General features: G+C 39.7%; 3 protein-coding genes across 3 annotated transcripts; all 3 read right to left on the bottom strand.

The window, feature by feature from the left end:
* Nucleotides 1-33: 33 nt before the first annotated feature.
* PCYB_131700 (transporter/permease protein) lies at nucleotides 34-4,626 on the bottom strand (the record flags this gene model as incomplete). Its single annotated transcript, XM_004224194.1, has 2 exons — nucleotides 34-3,403; nucleotides 4,049-4,626. 2 exons carry the CDS (start codon nucleotides 4,624-4,626, stop codon nucleotides 34-36), a joined length of 3,948 nt encoding a protein of 1,315 aa, XP_004224242.1.
* A 2,362-nt stretch (nucleotides 4,627-6,988) lies between these two features.
* On the bottom strand, nucleotides 6,989-7,674 carry PCYB_131690 (acyl carrier protein mitochondrial puative; the record flags this gene model as incomplete). Its single annotated transcript, XM_004224193.1, has 2 exons — nucleotides 6,989-7,096; nucleotides 7,306-7,674. 2 exons carry the CDS (start codon nucleotides 7,672-7,674, stop codon nucleotides 6,989-6,991), a joined length of 477 nt encoding a protein of 158 aa, XP_004224241.1.
* Nucleotides 7,675-9,052: 1,378 nt separating this feature from the next.
* Nucleotides 9,053-18,694, bottom strand: PCYB_131680 (cysteine repeat modular protein; the record flags this gene model as incomplete). Its single annotated transcript, XM_004224192.1, has 4 exons — nucleotides 9,053-9,473; nucleotides 9,518-10,317; nucleotides 10,445-17,176; nucleotides 17,228-18,694. The coding sequence occupies 2 exons, from the start codon at nucleotides 18,692-18,694 to the stop codon at nucleotides 10,445-10,447; spliced, it is 8,199 nt and encodes a 2,732-aa protein (XP_004224240.1). The 3' UTR covers nucleotides 9,053-9,473; nucleotides 9,518-10,317.
* Between the last annotated feature and the right edge of the window lie 1,900 nt (nucleotides 18,695-20,594).

Genomic DNA, 20,594 nt, shown 5'->3' with positions numbered 1-20,594 from the left:
GAACGAATGAGGAGCACCATGCGCACGCATGCATCAGTAAGAAAAATCATACAACACTGAAATGAGCAGCAGGAGCACCGCAACGAATAGGAGCACCTCAGTAATTTTTACATGCTTGATTCGTAGGTACCTAGAGGGGTAGACATGGATAATATTTTCATTAATTTTCCCATTGACGTAGTCATCTATCTGGTAAGCATCCTCATACCCATGCAAAGGTTTCTCTGGACAAATTAAATTAATTGTTGGCAATTCGTCGTAGTAGTTTTCCTTCTGGTGAGCCATAAGTAATGGCTCCGTCTTCTCATCAGAATCAAATTTTTTCAAATAGTTTAACTTAGAATTAGGAGTGGCGAACGTTTTTTTTGGCATATTTTCCCCCACGTTGTTGTCGCTGTAGGAGACAACATCTTCATTTGTGTGGTTGGACGAATTTGTGTTTCGCTCTTGGATGCTTTGCGCGTACATCCTATCGCAGCCCTCATTTTGGAATTCACGGTCACGATCGTTTCGGTCATGATCACTTCGGCCACGATCACTTCGGTCACTTCCTCCTTCTCTGTCCATCTTGGTGTGGTTGTGCACCCAGTGGGCATTTCTAGCATATTTATATTTGCTAAAGGTCCCCCTTTTCTTATTCTTCTCACTGAAGGAGAGCAAAAAGTTGTACTTGTAATAGTTGAATATATTGTTTATGGTGTCATCGAGGTTGCTGTGGCCATTTCCTTTATTAATTTTTGGAATCACATTGTATACATTGTCCGGCACGGATAGTGTGTTCACATCTTTGTACATTTTACTTTTTCGATTGAATGAATTTAGGAAGTACAAGATTCTGTCCTTTGATTGGAAATTTTGTTTGTCTGCATATCCCTCCTGATCCTCATTTTTTGATGGAATTCTTTTTCTGTTGTGTACTAAATTGGGAAAAGTTTCATACTTGTTCATGTTGCTGCACTGAGGTGTATCGTCAACTTGGGAGTAATTTGTGTTCCCCAGGGGGGTAACTATTTGCTGATTTGTTTCAAAATTTTTTTGTGAATCTTCAGTTGCGTTTTTTTCTCCCATTTCTTTGGTTCCCTCCAATTCATTTATCTGTTCGAAATGCACATGCACCTTTTCGTCACTGGGAAAAGATAAGAATTTGCTGCTTGCATAATTGTCAACACTTTTGGTTTGCAAAAAGGTATTATGCATACTTTCTTCACTCGTTTTGCGCTTACTGGGGCAGTTCTTCCGAGAATGTAACTTCTTCAAAAGGATCATGCCATTTATTTCATCCACATAATCGTCCATGTCATGTCCATTTTTACATAAATTGAGGGAGTAAGAATAAATATCACTTTTGGATTTTCTAAAGGAAGAGGAGGGACTTATAGGATCATTTGAATGGAAAGGTTTTTCCACGTTGGATACATTCACATGGATGTTACCATTTGGCAAAGCATTTTGTCTTCCTTCATTTTTATTTCCATCAAATGCCCAGGTTAAATTTTGCTTATTACTTATTCCGTTAATGAATACATGAAAATCGTTTTTTAAATCATTACTTAATTTTCCTTCATATATATCATTTGAGGGCATGTCAATTTGTACTTCTTTCATTTCTTCCCCATCGGGGCTATTATCTCCTCTTGGTTTAGTGTCCACTTTCGTAGTTCTTGTTCCAACTCGTTCGTACGAATCGTTTTCCTTGTCTTCTTCTCTTATTTTATAATTCACCGTCGTTGTTTTTCCTCGAAAGGGCTTATCATTCGTCCAGTATTTCCCCTTTTCCACATCTGACATTTGCTGCTCCCCAGTTGGAAGATCCCTACACGTCAGAGCTTCCCCCCTTGCATTACGAACATCATAAGTATACGCGTGGGGAGTTACCGTTAAACTGCTGGGGGGGGGATCCCCTTCATTTGGCGCGGTAAGCTCCAGCGAGAGTCCCTTTCCGGAGTTGTCAAAATTGTAAAAATCACGCACGTTACACACGTCTAGAAAATCGCACATATCGCACACATCGCAAGCGTTTTTCCCGTCGGAGGTACCCTCCAGCATCAGTTTCAAATTCAAAAAGGAGTCAAAAATGTCCGAATATTTAATCAAGTACTCATCCCTTTTATAGTTATTTTTGATTATTCTTATATCGTTGTAAATGTCTCTTGACATGTCTGCTATTATTTTATCATTTAAAAGTTCACTATCGGTGATGTCTGAATAGTCGGAGCATTCATGTTGCTCATTTTTTATAGAAATTCTTTTATTTCTTTTATTTTTCTTTTCAAACCCCATCACCGTTTTGTGCTTCCTCGATTTCCTAACGTTGCTTGGTAGCTTTTGCTTCGCCTTAGGGTTGTTCTTATTTATGTTGTTTGCCTTCATATTAAAGAGGGAGCTACACTTGCGAAATTCGAATGACTCCGTGTTGTTTTTCCTTCGACGATGGAATTCGTTTGAATTTTTTCTCCTTTTCTCGTCTTCTTCTTTGCTGGGGTAACGCTGCTCATTTTGCGGCAGCGGTTCGTCCACTTCTGGGGGGATCCCTCTACCCGCTAAGATATATGTACTATCTGTAGTTTCCGGTGCGGGGTGGCTGTCCACATGCAACGAGATGCTTTTTTTTGTTTGCATCTGTGCGTGCTCTTCCCCATTAGATGCGTTTTCTCCAGGCTGTGCTTTTATTGCCACTACGAAGTCGTCCCTGGGGGGTATCCGCATTGGTTCCTCCGCGCCGAGAGGGAGGAGTTCGTACGGAAAATTCCCCTGATGTGCGACCACTTGGTTATTTCTCTCTTCCTCTGTGTAGACCATCGGCGGTTTCGCATCTGTTCCATATGGGGCACTCACATGGGAGCCGCTTAAATGCACCACCTTGTCACATGTTGGGTTGCCCTCCCCTCGATATGTTCCCTCTACATTGGAAGCGTTATTTTTGGTCCCCCCCAAATGGAGGTAGCTCATCTGGCTATGCGGTAGCGGGAGTAAGCATTTTCGCTCTTCATTCGGGGAGTTCTTCGGGGGAGTATCCAATATGCTTCGTGCATCATATTGTGCTGCATAACTCTTTGGTTTGTCTTCGCTGCATACTTTGTAGGAGTTCCAACTCGTCTCTTTCTTCCCCCTGCCAGCATCCCGTGGGTAATAAAAACCATAAATGGGTTTCTTTCTTCTTTTGTGCTCCTTCGGGTCGTAGAGTACAAGAATATGGTGAAGGGGATTCTTCCCAGAGTAGGGGATGTTCTTACAAGCTATGAGATATATAATAGATGGGGTGATAAAATTACAGGCATAGGAGAAAATTAAGCTGGACCACGTGAAGACATTTTCGAAAATAGCCCTGGAGGTAAAAAACCAGGAAATTAAAAAGGGGAAAATGGTTCCCAAAATGAAAGCCATTTTTTCAGAGCAGATGTTACTATTGATTAAATTGTACCGAGTAGCTATGCAGTAGACATATATACCCGGGGCAATGGTTAACAAGTCAAATAGGTATATACAGATTTTCATGTAAGTGTTTATAAAAGGGTTTTGCAAAATGTCATATAATATATTGTCATTATTAATGTCAGGGTAGGCTGTACATAATATGTACCCAAATATATAGTAAACGAAGCAACAGAAAAAATTGGACACCCAAACAATTTTGATAATTTTTACGTCTGATTTCATTTCGTTTGCCCAACACGGAATCACTGTTACTGCTGAGTAGGAAGATATGTATGATGAGAGTAGTTGTCTGAAATTAAAATCTCCAAAAGCGGTGGGATATTTTATATTGTTGTATTTCTTTATGCCCTTATTGATTATGGCCCCACTGGCGTTGTAGCGATATATTTTAAGTCCACTTATGAAGATCATTTGAAAAATGGTGCTCATCAGAAATAGGAAAGACAACAGCTGTATCTTCATGTTGTCCTCCAAATTGGATTGGGAAAAATAAATCGATATAATCGCATTGATTACATACCCCACCGTTATGCACACCACATAACTCTTGCTATAGTATAACTCGCTTATGTCTATGAAATAGTTTATTTGAAAATTCGGGTACAGAGTAAACCCTACGGTGTAGCCCACGGTATTTATTATTATGTAATCCATTGCGTGGGAAACTATGACTATCGATATGATGTTGCTTGCCAAGATGCTCGCGTAGTAGCACATCTGCATCAGCCAAAAGAATATGTTGTTCTTCCCCAAGAAGTAACACACTGTGGAGATGTACTCGTATCTCTTATTAAAATGGATATTATTCGGGATCATGGTCATCGCGCGTAGAAAAAGTAAGGTGTTAAAAATGGTTAAGATGCATATGAAAATGTTTGTGATTAGACAAGGTAGCCATCCCGAACTTTTAAACACATATGGGATAGACACAATTCCTGATCCGAATATTTGGTTTATTAGGTATATATAGCTGTACCTATTTCCTATCGTTTTATTTCCAAAATATTTTTTTTCCTTCAACCGCTTTACCTTCTCGATGTATTCCTTCTTATTATTGTAGTACGTATTCCCCTTTTTGTTTTTTCCTTGAACATTCATTTTTTTTCTTCCCTCCAGCTCTTCTAAATTGTGATACTCCACGTTTTTCTCATCGTCCACTTGTTTTTCGCAACACGGTGGTCCTCTCCCCATCCTTCCTTCGTGTTGTAGTTACTGGCAAAAAAAAAAAAAAAAAAAATGACGAACTGAAGGAGGATTCGATACTTCACCGGCTGCCGCGAAATTCACCTTTTTTTTTTTGCGCGCATCCCTTTGCACGTTGTTTGTACTTTCTCCGTCTATGTTCCCCTTCCCTGCGTTTGGCGAACTGATACGTAAGCGGCTTGCTTGGTTACTTCTTTCGCCGTCCGCCTTTGCTCCCCGTGGCATGTTGCTTCCCGGCGCTGTGTTGCTCCTGTTGGGTAGCACTTTTACGGGTTACTGATGGGTGGTACTTTTACGGGTCACTGATGGGTAGCACTTTTACGGGTCACTGATGGGTAGCATTTTTACGGGTCACTGTTTGGGGGTGTTCTCACCCCTGCGGCAGTCCTTATTTCTTACTCGTCCCAGCGCGTCTCCCCTCTTTGGCCTTTCTCGAACCAGGGGCCGATAGGGTTGCCGGGTAATCCACCAAAAAAGGAAATGCAACAAGCGTTAAAATTTTCTCCACAAGAGACAAGCAAAAGGGCGCATAAATACACACACTTGGCCCCCTTTTTCAGCTGCAGAAAAAATGGTGAGTGCGTTTAATATTACACATGGTATCTTACATTTGGTTGCCTCGCAATAAATCGGAGAGGTGCGTGAGATTGGTAAGTGTGAAGATCGGCGTTTTGCAATTTTGCATTTTAGAATTTTGAATTCCGCAATCTGAAGTGTGCAATCTGAAACCCGCGAATTGGCAACTGAGTAAATTGGGGTAGTTTTTTTGGATCAGGAGTTATTTCACGAGAACTAGCGAATCTTTGTCGCGGCTCAACTTTCGGGTAAGGAGTTAAAAACTCAAGCGAGTTAAACTATGTTTAGGGATGGTCACCTAACCAATCGCTTGTTCTTTCCCGCGTATCGTTTCTTTTCTTCCCCCTTTTGGTTTTCTATTTTTTTTTTTGAAGCTACACTATGCACATGTTTCGTTCATACACATGCTAAAAGGAGGGTGACAATTTAGTTTCCCAAATGTACAAGTACACACTTTATGTTACCCCCCAAATGTGAAAAGAAAATTTTTTAACCGTTTTCCAATTGCGCATATAGCGGGATAATTGCAATTTTAACAGCTAACAAAGAATTTAAGCAAATGTACCCCTTTTAATGAGATATACCTTGGGAGTTATTTCATTGCACATTTCCCCTTTTTGGTGAAACGAAATGAACGCGTTTTTACATGTGACAATTGTGTACATGACCATTCCAGACTGAATAAGTTCTTCCCTTCCCTTCCCTTCCCTTCCCTTCCCTTCCCTTCCCTTTCTTTTTTTTCCTTCCGCGCCCTTAAGAAATGTAGACAAAGGCGTAACAAAAGAAGCGAAAAAAGAAATATACCCCTCAATTGTGACACAGTTAACCCTTGAAATATGAATTTACACAGTTAATGTTCACTACGCTTGGGGCTCCTTTTAAGTGCGGCCCTATTGGTACGCGGGCATATGACAAATCTGCCAAGGGGGGTATAGCTATCTTCCCGCGCGCAAGCGCTTAAAAGTGGACATATTTGAAAGGATGCAATCCCCACGGAAAAAAAAAACAACTGAGCAATTGCAAAACGAAATTTTGACTGATAAACCTTTGTGGGCAAAATGGAGTCCAACAAAAAAACAAAAAAACAATTTGGTGATTTATAATATAAGATAAATTTTAATTTTTTTAAAATGGTGAGTTTATTTGTATGCATGGCTTCTCCCCCCATAAGTCACCCATCAGTCAACTGCTTTTTCTTTAAATTTTTCCACTTTTGAAAATTACCTTATGCAGAATTTTACAAATAAATTTTCACATGCGTGTACGTGTGTCCGTTTTCCCTTGCATGTCGCGGCTAAACGCTGTACTTTTTTTTTTTTTTTTGCTTTTTTTTTTAAGGATTACATCTAATTTAAATATCGTAAAAGATAAGAGCGTCCCCTCGCAAAGGGGGGTGAAATATTTCTAAGTATATTATATAAAAAAAAAAAAAGGATGAAAATGTAGACGATAGGGAAGATGAAGGGGAAATTAGCCCCTGCCCGCTCCCCTTTTTTTTTTTTTAAATAAGCCAAATTTGTTGCGAAACGGGGGAAATGGCGCCCCTGTGTAAATGTGAACTCCTCGCATAGGTAACACATACACTTGGAAGGTTGAGCACCTACACCATTAGGCGCAAAGGAAGAAGAAGCAATTTTTTAAGGGAAGGAGAAGGATCCTCGCGCTTGGCCCTTAATCACAAACTGGCTATCACGTATTCACAATGGTGGTTAAAACTGGGTTGGGAAAAGGTACATAAAATAATGCAGCAAAGCATGAAGCAAAAGAGTGAAGTCTATGTCTTCTTAATGTTCAGCTGAACCAAATAATCGATTACTTCTTGCACAGTTTTGATGTTGTCCGCTGTTTCGTCTGGTATGGTGATGTTAAACTCAGATTCAATCTATAGGAGGTGGTGGTTTGGGAAGTGATACACGCATTTATATGCAAGCACACGTGTGTGTACTAATGACGCGTGCAAAACACGTCTCACGGTCGCATTTGCACTACGTCGAAAACGTAATCACATTGTCACAGTTAACAAATGAAACGTTTTCCACGGCTCTTGTCAGGAAAGCACGTTCTACAGGCGCACAGGTGATGCAAAATTACGTCTATTAAAAACTCGACGGTGTCCAGGAAGTCCCAAGCTCTATTATCTTTCGTTTTACATTTTTCCAATTCTTCATTATAATTAATTTCTACATCGGGGGGTATATACTTTTTTAGCACGGCCAACACCTTTTCCTCAATCTGTTCTTTGCTGAATGAGCTGAAATGATCTTTCTCTGTTGAGAAAAAAGATGCTGCCTTTCCTTCGCTTTTTGCAAGCCAGTTGTTACTACCTCTAAGGAACACACTACACCGGTATGTCATTCCATTATTTAACAGAGGCTTGCTAACGAATCCCCTTCTGTGTACATCCAAAATTTTGACATTTTTTTTGCTAAGGCAAAATTTTCGAAGTATATTTCTCCTCATTTTGTTTTTCTCACAATTGTGGAATTGTACATATAGGTGTCATTCACGTGACGTGTGCTCTATACGTTTTGCTCTCTTTGCTTTGTACCCTTCGCTGCGATTTTTCCGCAATCTTTACTTTCAAACGGGGGTGTTTCACTCCTTGGCAAATACTGGCACGCTGAACGAGGGTCGATTATGGCGTGCTACATGTGAAAGAACTTCTGTACATCCCGTAGGATCGTATAAAAGGTTGAATGCGCTGTGTTCATGCGCTTACATGTTTGCACGTTATATATTTATTTTTGTGTTCACGTTTGTGATTGTGCTTATGTTTATGTTATGTTATGTTATGTTTTTTTTTTTTTTTTTCCTGCCCAATTCACCGCTGATAGAAGAGGAAAAGGCACCCTCTGAAGTTATCACAAAAATTTGAACCCTTCCTTCGTAGCCGAACCGGTGTTCTGTTTGGCATACTGCATAATTGGGTTGATGAAAAGCGGTTATTTTATTTTATTTTATTATATTTTGTGTTTTTTTATTTTATTTTATTTTATTTTATTTCATTTTATTTATTTTTTTTTTTTTTTATTTCATTTTTAAGAGTGCCTATGGTATCGTTACCCCTTGTTCGTGCCTTTTCCAAGCTGAAAAAATGAATGAAACGTTTTTGCAAAAATGCCGCAGCGGGAGGGAGAAAAAATCTTAAGTGTATCTTTTGTTCAAACATTTGGCCTTTTCACGCTCAGGGGTTTTGTTACCATGTAAGGTGAGACCTACCCTTTTACAAGCATAGTGTGCACATAAGCAGGTGTTTATAGTCGCGTCCCTTTTTGGGAACGCATCTACAGCGCCAGGGACCACTTGCATGTTTTAACACCCCTCATAAGTGTGCTCGTTACTTAGTACTTTTTGAAATATGACCAACCTAGGATTCTTTTTGCGAACATGGGCTTATGCTCCATACGTGTATGTGTTGTAAGAATCTTGCCACACGAAAGGAGTAGCACAGTTCAAGTTAGCAATAAATGTAAAAGTATCATATGTACACAGTATATGTCCTCAGAAGGGGCATAAACTGGGGTATGGCAAGTACGTAGAAGCCTTTGCAGCCCCTGAAAAAATCCCCAGCACGCAGGTGCGCTTGCATAAAAAGGGGAGGCGGCTGGGATGATTCGGCCAATAAGGTCAATTTGGTCAACACGGCCAATTTGGTCAACACGGCCAATTTGGTCAATTTGGTCAATACGGCCAATACGGCCAATTTGGTGCTCGTCGAAAGGGGTGGGGCGCTGCGCGCGTGGGTCCATTCGATTTTAACCTATTCTGCTGCATTTTATTTTCCTTCTTTTGGGAGCGGCTCATGTGTTTAACACCCCATTCGATAAAATGATCACATTTACTGGGGCGTCTTCTCGTGCGGTTTTCTTCTTGCGCCCCCCGAGTGCCGCCGAGTGGTGACGGACGAATCGTCGAGGAGCTTCTTCAAGGTCTGGACGATGTACGCGTTCGCGTTGCTCATTTTGTTCGCCCTATTTCCCTGCACACGCGTGACGCTTTTCAACTTTTCTCGTTTGAGTGAGGACTTCTCCTTCTTTCTGATTAAGTTTTGCATTTTTTTGATTTTCTTTTTTAAATCCCGATTGTACTCATTCATATAGTTGTTTTCCACGAAATCGTACATCTGCTTGTTCTTCTGCGAGTACATAATAAGTTGAATATCCTTTTTTCTGGCTTCGATTATTTTTAAGAACTGCTTTTCCCTACTTAAATAATTTTTCTTCTCACAGAAGAGAAAAATTAAAATGGAGAGACGCTTACTTTCGATAAATTGAATCATGTAAATTGAGAAGAAAAATTCCACGATGGGTTTTTAAAAATATTTTCATCAAAAAGTAATTTAATGATATCTTGTTCACATCTATAAAATTCATCATCTAGGAAATTCAAAGGAGTGTAACAATCGGATTTTTCTTCATCATCACTTTGGCTATAAACGGGTTTTGCCCCAGAGTTTTTCTTGTTTGCTTCATTCAGGTAGATGTAAAATTGTTCTAGGTTTTCTGCTTGTACAAAATTCTTTTTGAATTCTTCAAATTTGTTGTTGTCTCCCATGATGGAGTGGACAGAATAAACTTCTGCGTAGGAACTAAATAGGGAATAGAATAAGAGATTTCTTTTTTTCATTTCGAATTGCTTCTTATTGACCGGGACGAGGTTCACTAAATTTTCGTCGTGATTCTTCATCCAGTGTATGAAACAGATAGAAAATCTCGTAACGAAGCTGATCCATTCTACACTTATTTGGTTGTACGACTGATTAACGAATAAAATGTTAATGGCTTCAATTAGGCAATTGATAAAATGAGTTATATTAATTGGAGGAATGGCTCGTCTTGAATTTTCTCTGTCTACCTCACCATGTAGATAGTTGTCCTTTTCCTTGGAGTACTCTTTTTCTCTCTTGAAAAATTGTTCATAATTGTTGGATGATTTGCTTTCCCGTATAAGTTGAGACCAGTTCGTGCTCGGCTTGTTCAGGTTTACATAGCTGATATTGGAGAGGGGCTGTCTGTAGGGGTCACTAATATTGTAGTAAAGCAAATCTGAGTGTAGCAAATCTAGACTTATCACTCCCGTTTGAGACCTCTCCGTGGTATTCATTTTTACATTTTTTACTATTTCTTCGTACTTACATTTGGTGGACCCCTTTTCAAATATGAAAATTTCCTCCCCCTTTTCGTTGAAAAGGATGGAATAAAATGGGATGTTATTCACGCGTAGGAGGAGGTCATACAGGTTGCAGTTCTTCAACACGGATGGGTAAGGAAAAGAGAGGGGGAAAGAGAAAGGGAAAGATAAAGGAAAAGATAAAGATAAAGAAGTTTTTTTTCTTCTTCTTTTCCTCTCCCCCTTCGTTGGAACAGTTGTGTACCCCACTTGTGTTCCCATAATCTGCATGGAGGTCCCAGTGGACCCCATTCTGGTTACTCTTCTGTTTTGCAAAATTGAAGAAGGACTGCTCGTCCAGCAACCCCTCTGCTTCTCGCCCTACGTCTTCCTGATACTCTCTCTCCTCCTTCCTCTTAAAAATATTCTTGTAAATGGCAAATTCAAGTACAATTTTGTTACCCACGTAGAGATGAAAGTAGACAAATAAAACGAACGGCAAAGCGTTCACGATGGAAAAATTAAAGAAAAAGCTGAACTGGACACTTAGATAGGTGATCAATATGGAAAAGGTGGACAACAAACTTAACTTGCGCAAAATGTTGTTCGACCTTTTGTCGTAAGGGGAATACATCAAAATGAGAGTAACTTCTGTGATTAGGATAAATACAATGCAGCAGCAGATAAAATATTTAGCGTTATCACTTCTCTTGGTGTACAACTGACAAGTGAAGGAAATAGCCACGAACATCACCTTGACCACATTGAAGATATCCCAACACCGGTTCTGATAGTTGTACCCATTGAAGAGGAAGTAAGTCCGCACTCGCTTTGCATAGGAACCAAATATTTTAAAATTCTTCAAAGTGCCATAGAAGGAAAAGATAAATAAGAGTAAATAAATGAGGAAGAAGACGGAAGAAAATATCACTCCTGTTGTAAACAATTTATTTCTCCAGTTGCAAACTTGGGAAGGCATGTGATAGAGAATTAGGATGGGTACCTTATTCTTGTACTTTACTGGCTGACACCACACCAACTCTAACAGGCTAATAAGAGTAAATGGGAAGTATATATACAAGACGATGATGTAGAGGACTTTCAAATCGGAGAGAATCCGTTTTATTCTACTGAACGTGCTGATGCTAGGCGGGTGTATGTAACGGAATAATCCAAAGGCTTTAATATTGTAGATATTCAGCGCGCACATGTACGTCCAGTATTTATCCTTTGCTATGTTTTCCTTCACACAATAATTTGATTCATCCTTAGGCAAGAACTCTTCATAAAAATTGTACAGATTTTCGTTGCTAGAGGATAGTTCTTTCTTCGCCATTTTCCTTCCGCGCTGCGAGTCGTCGGAGGTGTACAAGTCGGCGATGCTGCCACACTGTGTGCTGTTACCACCCAATGTGCTGCTATCCCGTTGAGGCTTTTTTGTTGACTTCGCTTTTGTTGACTTCGCCTTTTTTGTTGTCTTCTCTTTTGTTGCCTTCGTCTTTTCCCGCCCCTTTGCCGCTTCCTCACCGGACGAATGTTCATGCTCGAAGGAAAAATTCTCCCACTTCTTCGACCACAAATCTTCCTTCCCCTTTTTATTATTAATCGTGTCAATAACATGTTTTTGGTAGTACTGGTAGTAGAAGTCGGAGCGGTGCTGGTAGTACCCCTTGGAATGTACTTTGCTAATCTGCTTGGCAATAACCTTTTCTACGGTGCTAATTTGCTTCCCCTTCAGGCTAGTGTACACCAGGTAGATAGTTAAAAACACTCCAGTCAACACAGCGCAGTCAATTATTGGCTCCGCGATTTTTATGTACCTCTGGATGTACCATATGTGTATATACTGCTGGTTGCTATACGAGTTCACGAAGCAGTTCAGCTTCAAATAATGAGTCAGAAACTTCATAGGGAGAGTGATAAAGAATTGGAAGTAGAACAAATGGTTTGGCAGCGAGTTTTGGTTGGATTCTACTATGTGGATGTAGGGCAAAAAACAGATGACGAAAAAATACCATATTTTGAATATACCCATAAATACAAAGTTCCTTTTTACATAGCAGAAGTAATTTAAATATATTAAAAAGAATATTATCATATAGAAGAATATTTTCCTAGCCAATAAATCCATCAGTTCTATTTTTGTCTTTTTGCATTTAAAGCATTGGGATCTGAAATAAATCGTATCATAATTCTTTGAGCAGTTGTTGCATAAGTATCCTTCCGATCCATGTGCGCATAAATTGTCCACCCCCCCTACGCATCTTTTACTAATTGGACACAAATGAAAGTCTGGAATTCTTTCCACAGTTAAATATTCATTTTTGTATTTTAGCTTCTCCAATTTTTCGTTAACTAGGATGTGTGTTATGCCTGCTTCGACTAGTGAGATACTGTCTTTATTGGAGGAGTAACCCAGTCGTATTTCTTCTCCTGGTTTGACCTCCATTTTGTTGTTCTTTGGATGATTATTCTGGTTACTCCTCTCTACAGTAAGATGGCTTACCCTTCGGCCAAATAGCTGCTTGACCATTTTGTTTTTAATTATGATATCACCCTTTTCGTAATTATTTATCTGCAGGTTTAGGGAGTTGAGTGGGGACCACGCGAAATCTTCATGTTTTATTTCAAAGGTGGCAAAGTACCCCTTCTGAGGGAATGGAATAACATGGTCGTTAATCTCTATGTCGGTGTAGCTGGAGTCCTGGATTAAATTGTTTAGCGACTTGTACTTCAAGCCACCAATGCATAGGGCCCCTTTGGAACAATTCACGCATTTCATTTCGTGGGACGACTCATGTATCATATATTTCCCCCTAGTACAAAAGCACTGTTTTTTGCTGATAGATCCTTGGAAGGAGGTGGAAAATTCCATGCATAGGCCAGCGCACGGTGAATTATCCACCACGTCTTTGTAGTACCTCTCTTCACACTTCACGCACATTTCGCTGCTACTGCTATTGCTACTGCTACTGTCGCTGCTTCCGCTTCCGTCGCTCCCGTTCCTTCCGTCGCTCCCGCTCCTTCCACGGCTGCCTCTTCTTCTGTGGTGGCTGTTTTGCACATTTATGCTGTACCCTTTCTCGCATATGCACTTGTGCACGTCCGTCGATTCTAAGGTTGTCTTAGGTACGGTTGATCCCTTGGGGCAAAATATGGGAGGGTGATGAAGTTGCTTTTCGAAATTTTTAAACCAGAATCCTGGACAAAACATTTTGTCGGGACATTTTATGCACGTTCCGTAGGTAAGACCGTCCACGCTATCATCAGATTTGTTGGAAAGAAAATCTAAACTGGAGAGTGCATTGTAATGTTTTTGCACTGCATGCGGGGCATGCGAAACATGTACTGGGGTATCTCCCATTTGGGTGAAGCTTCTCTCCTTGACAGTGGACACTACTTCGTTTTCTTTAATCACACTTGTGATGTCACCCCCGTGAGGTTCCCTTTTTCCTGTCATGCCCTGCGTACTTTCCCCTAAAACTGCTTGCACCATTTTGGCAAATTTTTGCCTCCTTCCAGCTGACTTCACTTGAAAAAAAAGATCCTCCAATTTGTTTTGCCCACTTGGTAGAGATAAAATTTTATTCCCTTTTGCTTTTTTAATACTTTCAAACATGCCTTGCTCCATTTTTAAGTCCACCAATTTCATGCTGAAGCGCCCGTGAAAATAGTAGCCTTCTCTGCAAACGCAGTCGTACTTGGAAGTAGAAGCTTCCGAAGATGTGGTTAAGTTGAGAGGACATTTTATGCACTTATCATTCGATGTAGAATATTTGTAAGTTCCCTTCTCACATGGTACACACAGGTTTAAATTTTTCTTCAAAGAATACCCCGGGGAACATAGGCAATCTTCTATAGTTCCTTTGAAGTTTTTTTTAACTGAATTTAAGGGGCATTTTCTCTTATTAAATGATTTTAGAGGACAATAATAATTATTTGGACATATATCAAAATTGTACACCTTCCACAATTTTAGCTTTTCGTTCTTTTGAACCATGCAGCCGGTTATCCTATCCGCATCATCATACTGTTGTATATCTTCGATTTTTTTCAAACTCTCCTTTTTATAATATGATCCAATTTCCTCGTAAAAATATAAATAGCATTTGAAAAAATGGATCATTTTCATCCCATGACTTCTGTTAAGGAAGAAAAATAAACCCGTCTTTCCGTGGTGAATTGTTCTATCCATTTCTATCCCTGTGCAGTATATGTTCGCGATACATGTGTTAAGACAACTTATGAGATCAATTTCGGGGATGGTAGATACGTACACATTTTTTTCTATAATTATTGTTCTGTCCATTTCGTAGCACTCGTACGATATGTTCTTTCGTTTATTCTCGATGTAGTTTTCTTCCCTCGACTTTATTACCATCAGGAGGTCTTTTTTTCTCTCTACTATGGAGTTGAATTTGCGTACAATCTCTTTCCTCTCTTCTGGTAGTAGAGTTGTTCCCTGTAAATTTGAATTGCTATCACCGGGTGTCCCTGACGCCGCTTCTTCTGGGCTGGGTACTCCAGGCGAGTGCTCTTTTCCATCTTTATCTTTCATTAGTACACTTTCTCGTTTTGAAGGTGCCTCTTTGGTGTCTTCCTGACGAGGGAGGAGAACCCCCTCCTGAGGTGGCTCACGCTGATCCTTGGGAATTCCCCCAGGGTTGTTTTTCCCTACTGGTGAGTTAGCTAGCGAAAATATAGAGCCCTCCTGCTGAATAAAACGGGACATTTTTGAACTATCCATGAGAATCACATTTTTGAGATAATTCGTGTAAAACGCGTTGCTGTACGTTCCTTTCAAGTTGCGTATGCTGTTACTTATTTTGGGCATTCTAGCTTTAGCGAGGTCTTCTTCGTACCCACTTGTGCCATCGCGTTTGTCTCGCCACTTGCATTGAGCGTTGTGTTGGTTTTCCTCGTGATCCCCATAGATTTTTTCCCCCTCTATCAGCTTGGGAGTAAAATGATGTATCGATAAAGGATTGTCCTCATGAGGTATTTCACACATATGATCCCTATGGCAATCCCCTCTTGGCTGCCTTTTCCTCAGATACTCCTCTCTGCCCTTCCTATACTGACCGCTCAGGTAGCGACGGTACTGTTGCAAAAAATGAGGCACATTTTTCTCGAACCTCTCCTTCGAATGCTGATATATGTAATGAAAGTACATGTTGTAGTATCCATTTTGAGGCAAGCAATCCGTGATGGAAGTTGACTTTGTAGAAATGGTAAAGGTGTAAGCAGGGCAAGGAATACATTCACCAGAAGAGTGATGAGGTTGGAAAGTGTTGTACGGACAAGGGACACATAATATATTGAATGACTTGTGCTTGTGAATGGTTATTCGCCCATATCCCCTTTCGCATAAACAGTCTAGAGACGTAGCACTCTTTAACTTGACGGTGATTGAATTTTTTGGACACACAGTAACTTCATTGTGCAGCCCTTTGCAGTACCTGTCGTATCTACAAATAGAACAAATCGACTTATTTTTGCTGTAGAAGTATCCAGTTTCGCAAAACACGGCACTATGTAAAGAGAAGTTACCTTTCATGGGGGAAATAATAACGTTTGATGTTTTTTTTAAAAACACATTCGAATGTTCAAAATAATTTTCATTGGGGAGAAATTCTTGTGTGGATGCTGGATTGGTTACAAAGGGAATGCACGGTTCATTGCCTTGGTTTGGTTTATATGTGTCATAAGAACATGGCTTGCATGAATCTGTTTCTTTCTCGTAGGTATGTCCAATGGCGCAGACACAGTCCTTAGGGGAAGCAGATCCCATTTTTAAAGTTACCATGTGTTCTTTACAAGGAATAACATCCGCTTTGTAAATAGGTACGTTTGGGTTATAAACGCAATAGAAGTTTGTGAAGCATAGAACACATTTGTTATGAACATTTGTATAGTACCCATCTTTGCATGCACAGTTTAATTCTTCATAGCTTGCTGCTCCTTTGACAATACTTCTCTTCATATTTTCACATGTGGACTGACATTTGAAATCTCCAATTTGATCTTTATAGTAGCCTTCTGGGCATTTTACACACGATTTTTTTTTATCCTTCAAGTAGTACCCAGCTTTACATAAACACTCATTTCTGGAAATGGATCCAATGTAAGAGGTGGTTGAATTTTTTTTGTAGTTCTCACAGCTAATGCATTTGAGTCTATGCACAGCTGAAGTGTAGTACCCTATGGGACAAGGGACACAATATTTGGACTGAAAAAAGAATCCCTTCGGACATGAAGAGATAAAGTTTTGAAAAGGTAAGGTGATTTTCTTGAAGTAATCGTAAACCACTATTTCCATGTGGAACCATGCGGAGATTTTTACCTTCCCACTTATCATTCCGCTGTATTGGTTTATGTACAATCCGGTGTCGATATTTTCATTGGTATTTTTTTCGTACTGTCTAAGGGTAAACGTTTTTATATTGCTGCTTCTTTTCAGAGGCGTCATATATACCATTTGTCCATAATGCAGGGTGTATGAGAATTCGTTGTATTCAATGTCGAACTCGCTCAATTCTTCGATCTTTATGAATGTGACATAGCTCTCATAATTTTCTTTACTCCGCTTTAATCCACAGACGATTAAAAATTGTGGCGTCACGACAATGGAGGTAGCGACATCAAGGGGGAGATTACCATACGTTAGGTACAGTTTGATATCATTTTTTATTTCAAATATTAGGATTCTAGAACTGGACAGTTCGCTCAAAAAGAGGAGGCTCGTTTTCCATTTAGTCACATGAAATAGGGACAAGGAAAAAGGTTTGTTCAATCCCTTGTCGCTCATGACTGGAGAGTTTAGATAACCATACGTCTCGACAATTTTGTTTTTCTTCATGGAGAAGCAGAATAACATATGTTGTGCGCTGTCTACGAAGTATACCTTCTCCTGATCCACAACAATTCCTGCTGGGTAAACCAGAGTTACATTCTTAGACAACAGCCCTTTCAGTTTTTTCTTGTTTATTTTGTACTTCCGTATATTGTACAAATCTCGCGCGTGGGTTATTATGTAGCTTTCCCCATTCATTAAATAGTCTATTTGTTTGTTTTTTTTCTCTTGCAGGAAGATCCTCCCCAGGGGGGAGAGGTAGTCCCATTTTTTTCTTGTCGCATATGTGTTCCGACCATTTGTTTTGCCCGGAGTGTGATACGCAGTTGATGGATCTCTCACCCCTTTTTCCCCATTCGCTTGCTCCACTTGGCCACTCTCGTCCAGAAAGACCAACGAAGCGGCGGTCTCCTTGAGTATATGCTCCGATATATATCTAAAAACATTCTTCCTGTCCGCATCTGTGATATATATAATGTGATTATCTAGAAATATCCCAACCGGTTTGGTCAAAAAATGCGTAATAATTTCGTTTACAGAGTTCAAGTTTAAATTGAGAACGATTATATAATTTATATCCAAGAAGACAGCATAATTTTCGGTGGAAGAACAAGCCAATATTTTCATTCCTTTCAATAAAGCTTTCCTCAATATATTAAAGTAATATATTTTTTGTGACAAATTTTCTCCAACTTTTTTTACAATTCTCACTCTGCTATCTTCAGGCATGAATATGGATGTTTCCCTCAGGGCGCAGTTGAATGCAGATATTGTGCTTACTTCACTTTCTGTTGTGATCTGATGAATTAAGTTGTTTTGAACTTTTAACAATGCAACATATTGTGGGTTTTCCATTTCGATGCAAATGGAAAACATTCCCAATTTGTCCATCACAAAATTTTCTGTTAATATGTGAAATAGTGAAATTTCTTTTACAGAGACCTTCTTAACGATGTTCCCTGTACAATTTTCAAAGGAATCATATATCAAAATATTTTTGTAATTAAATTTATTTAGTCCATTCCCTTTAATTTCGATCGATGTCTCTTGTTTTTTCGTTCTTATAAACATTTGGTTAGTCAGAATACGTGGAAGGGGTGGCTTATCCATAGGATTGTGTTTTTCAATAAATTCTGCCGTGTTCTCAATATTTTTCGAAAGGTTGTTTCTTTTATTTTTCTCTCCTTTATTTTTTTTTTTGTTTAAAAAGAGCAACTTTAACGATGTGCTTATGTTTTTACTTGGCACAGATTCCACATCGTAGCCGGACCCCTCACTGGGTTCTTGCCTGTACATATTTCTGGTAGCTTCCTCCCGGTTCTTCTTACCCATTAGGTAATCATTTGGTGTCCCTTCTTGGTATTTCCCCCCTAATGCATCTGCCTTTTTCTCGACTTTTGGACTTGTGTCTAAGTTGATAAACTCTGCGAGACACCGTCGTGTTTGTTTTTTTGAAGTCGACTCCGACTCGGACTGCACATACGGTTCTCTTCGCGAACTTGTGTATGGCCTGTTCATGAGTGATTCCCCTGGTGGTATTTCCCTTTTTTTCTCACCGAATGTCGTTAAAGGTGTCCCTTCATTGGCCCTGCGCGGGGAGAAGAGCCACCCCGCCGTTCTAACATTACTACTAGTGCCACTGTTGCGGTTGCGGTTGCGGTTGCGGTTGCTGTTACTATTACCATTACCATTACTATTATAATTTTTATCTTCACTTTTTTCTTCACCCCCTTGGCTTTGCTCCCTCGTAGGTGCACGCGTGACGACGCTTCTTCCTCCGATGAGTTGGCTGCACCTGGCAAAAGGGGAAAAAATGGCGCACATGTATGGGTACATATATATGCACATTTGTGTATGTGTCCGTGGGCACTCCAACTTTGCTCCCCCTATGGTCACAGCAGATGCGATAAAAGGCTAGGCAAGAGAATGAATGCACCCCTTTCGAAACGCCCCCCCCAATTGGGCAAGAGCGATAAATTCCCTCGTGGCATATTTATTTTGGTTAAAAAATGTTTCGGGCGATGATCACATAATGCACCCCTTGTTGCATGCAAGGTTGCGAGGTTAGCCTGCTTTGCAAAGCGAATGAAGCGTCTTACCATTGATCATCCGTAAGGTGCCCTACAAAGCGGCAACTGTCCCTGTTAATAAATTCATCATGGTGGCAACAATTTGAAGCGCTTAATATTTCTCTACCTGGTGAAAAAGACAGAGCGCAACTTGCACAGCACCTTGTCGAATTATCTACCACGCACAAACCGATGTTAAGACTGTAACTAGGGCTTCCACACAGTTGTTGCACCCGTTCTGTAGTAATATCCGGGGTGAGGGCAAAAAACAAAAGGAAACAAACAAAAAAAAAAATTAGCATCCCTAACGAAACGCTAGAAAGGAACCTCTTTACTTCCACCATTTGTAAAAGTACACAATTTGAAAATTTATAAGCAATAAAAATTCGCCAAGAGAAGGAAAAAAAAAAAAATTAGGCTGTACTTCCCCATAAAATTAAATAACGTGTAACATTATAAAGAGTTCACTCCACCCCCCAGAACTCCACCCTCGCACAACAACATGGGGTTGGATCCATGGAAATGCACAAATGTGCTGTTTATTTTTTCTTTGATAAATATAGGTGGTAAAAAAAATATAAAAATATAATAACAAAATTTAAAAAGAAAAATAGAAAGAATGAAAGGAAGAAGGAAGAAAAGAAAAACGAACCAAACATTTTGACATGTAATCATGGACAGATTGTAGCAAGTATATATTTTCTACACTCTCAAAAGGTAAACAAACAACAGAAGGGAAATTCCGTAAGACATTATTTTGCCCTTATTGATGTGTAATACGTATGATTATTTTGATAGACGATCTGCCCATTTGTACTTTTTTTTTTTTTTTCTCACAAAAGGATCAGGTGGAAGTATACATAAATAAGACACAACAAATGGCAGTTTTCATTTTTTGCATTCCGGGGTGGTTGCAACCCATGTTCATTCTTTTACTTATCCTTTTTTTCAAACATGTGAGTGATAATTTGGGCTCAATTAAATGCATCCTTTTTTTTTTAACTCAACCTTTTTAATGAACATTTTTTTTGAAGACCCCTCTAGGGGAAAGCTTATTCGAGTGGTGCACTTGTACACGTGAAAAAGTGAAGATGTGCAAATGCGCAGACGTGCAAATGCGCAGGTGTGTAGACAACATGCTCCATTTCGTTCCGTGACCTCCAAATGTGAGTAAGTTTGAAATTGCGAAAGGTTCACCGGGGGGTCCGGTCCCTTCACTTTTTCATTTTAGTTTTGTCTTAGTTAGCAAAATGAGTGTTTCTACTGTTAAAATGAAGGAAGCAGCTATGCAGGTATACATTTGTGATGGCGGAAAAAAAATACATTTACATATGTACACACTCGCGCGG

The sequence above is a fragment of the Plasmodium cynomolgi genome, chromosome 13 (genome assembly GCF_000321355.1).
Source record: "Plasmodium cynomolgi strain B DNA, chromosome 13, whole genome shotgun sequence".
NCBI lineage: Eukaryota > Apicomplexa > Aconoidasida > Haemosporida > Plasmodiidae > Plasmodium > Plasmodium cynomolgi.
Note: the sequence above shows the minus strand (reverse complement) of the source record. Positions and strands in the feature narration are given on the sequence as shown.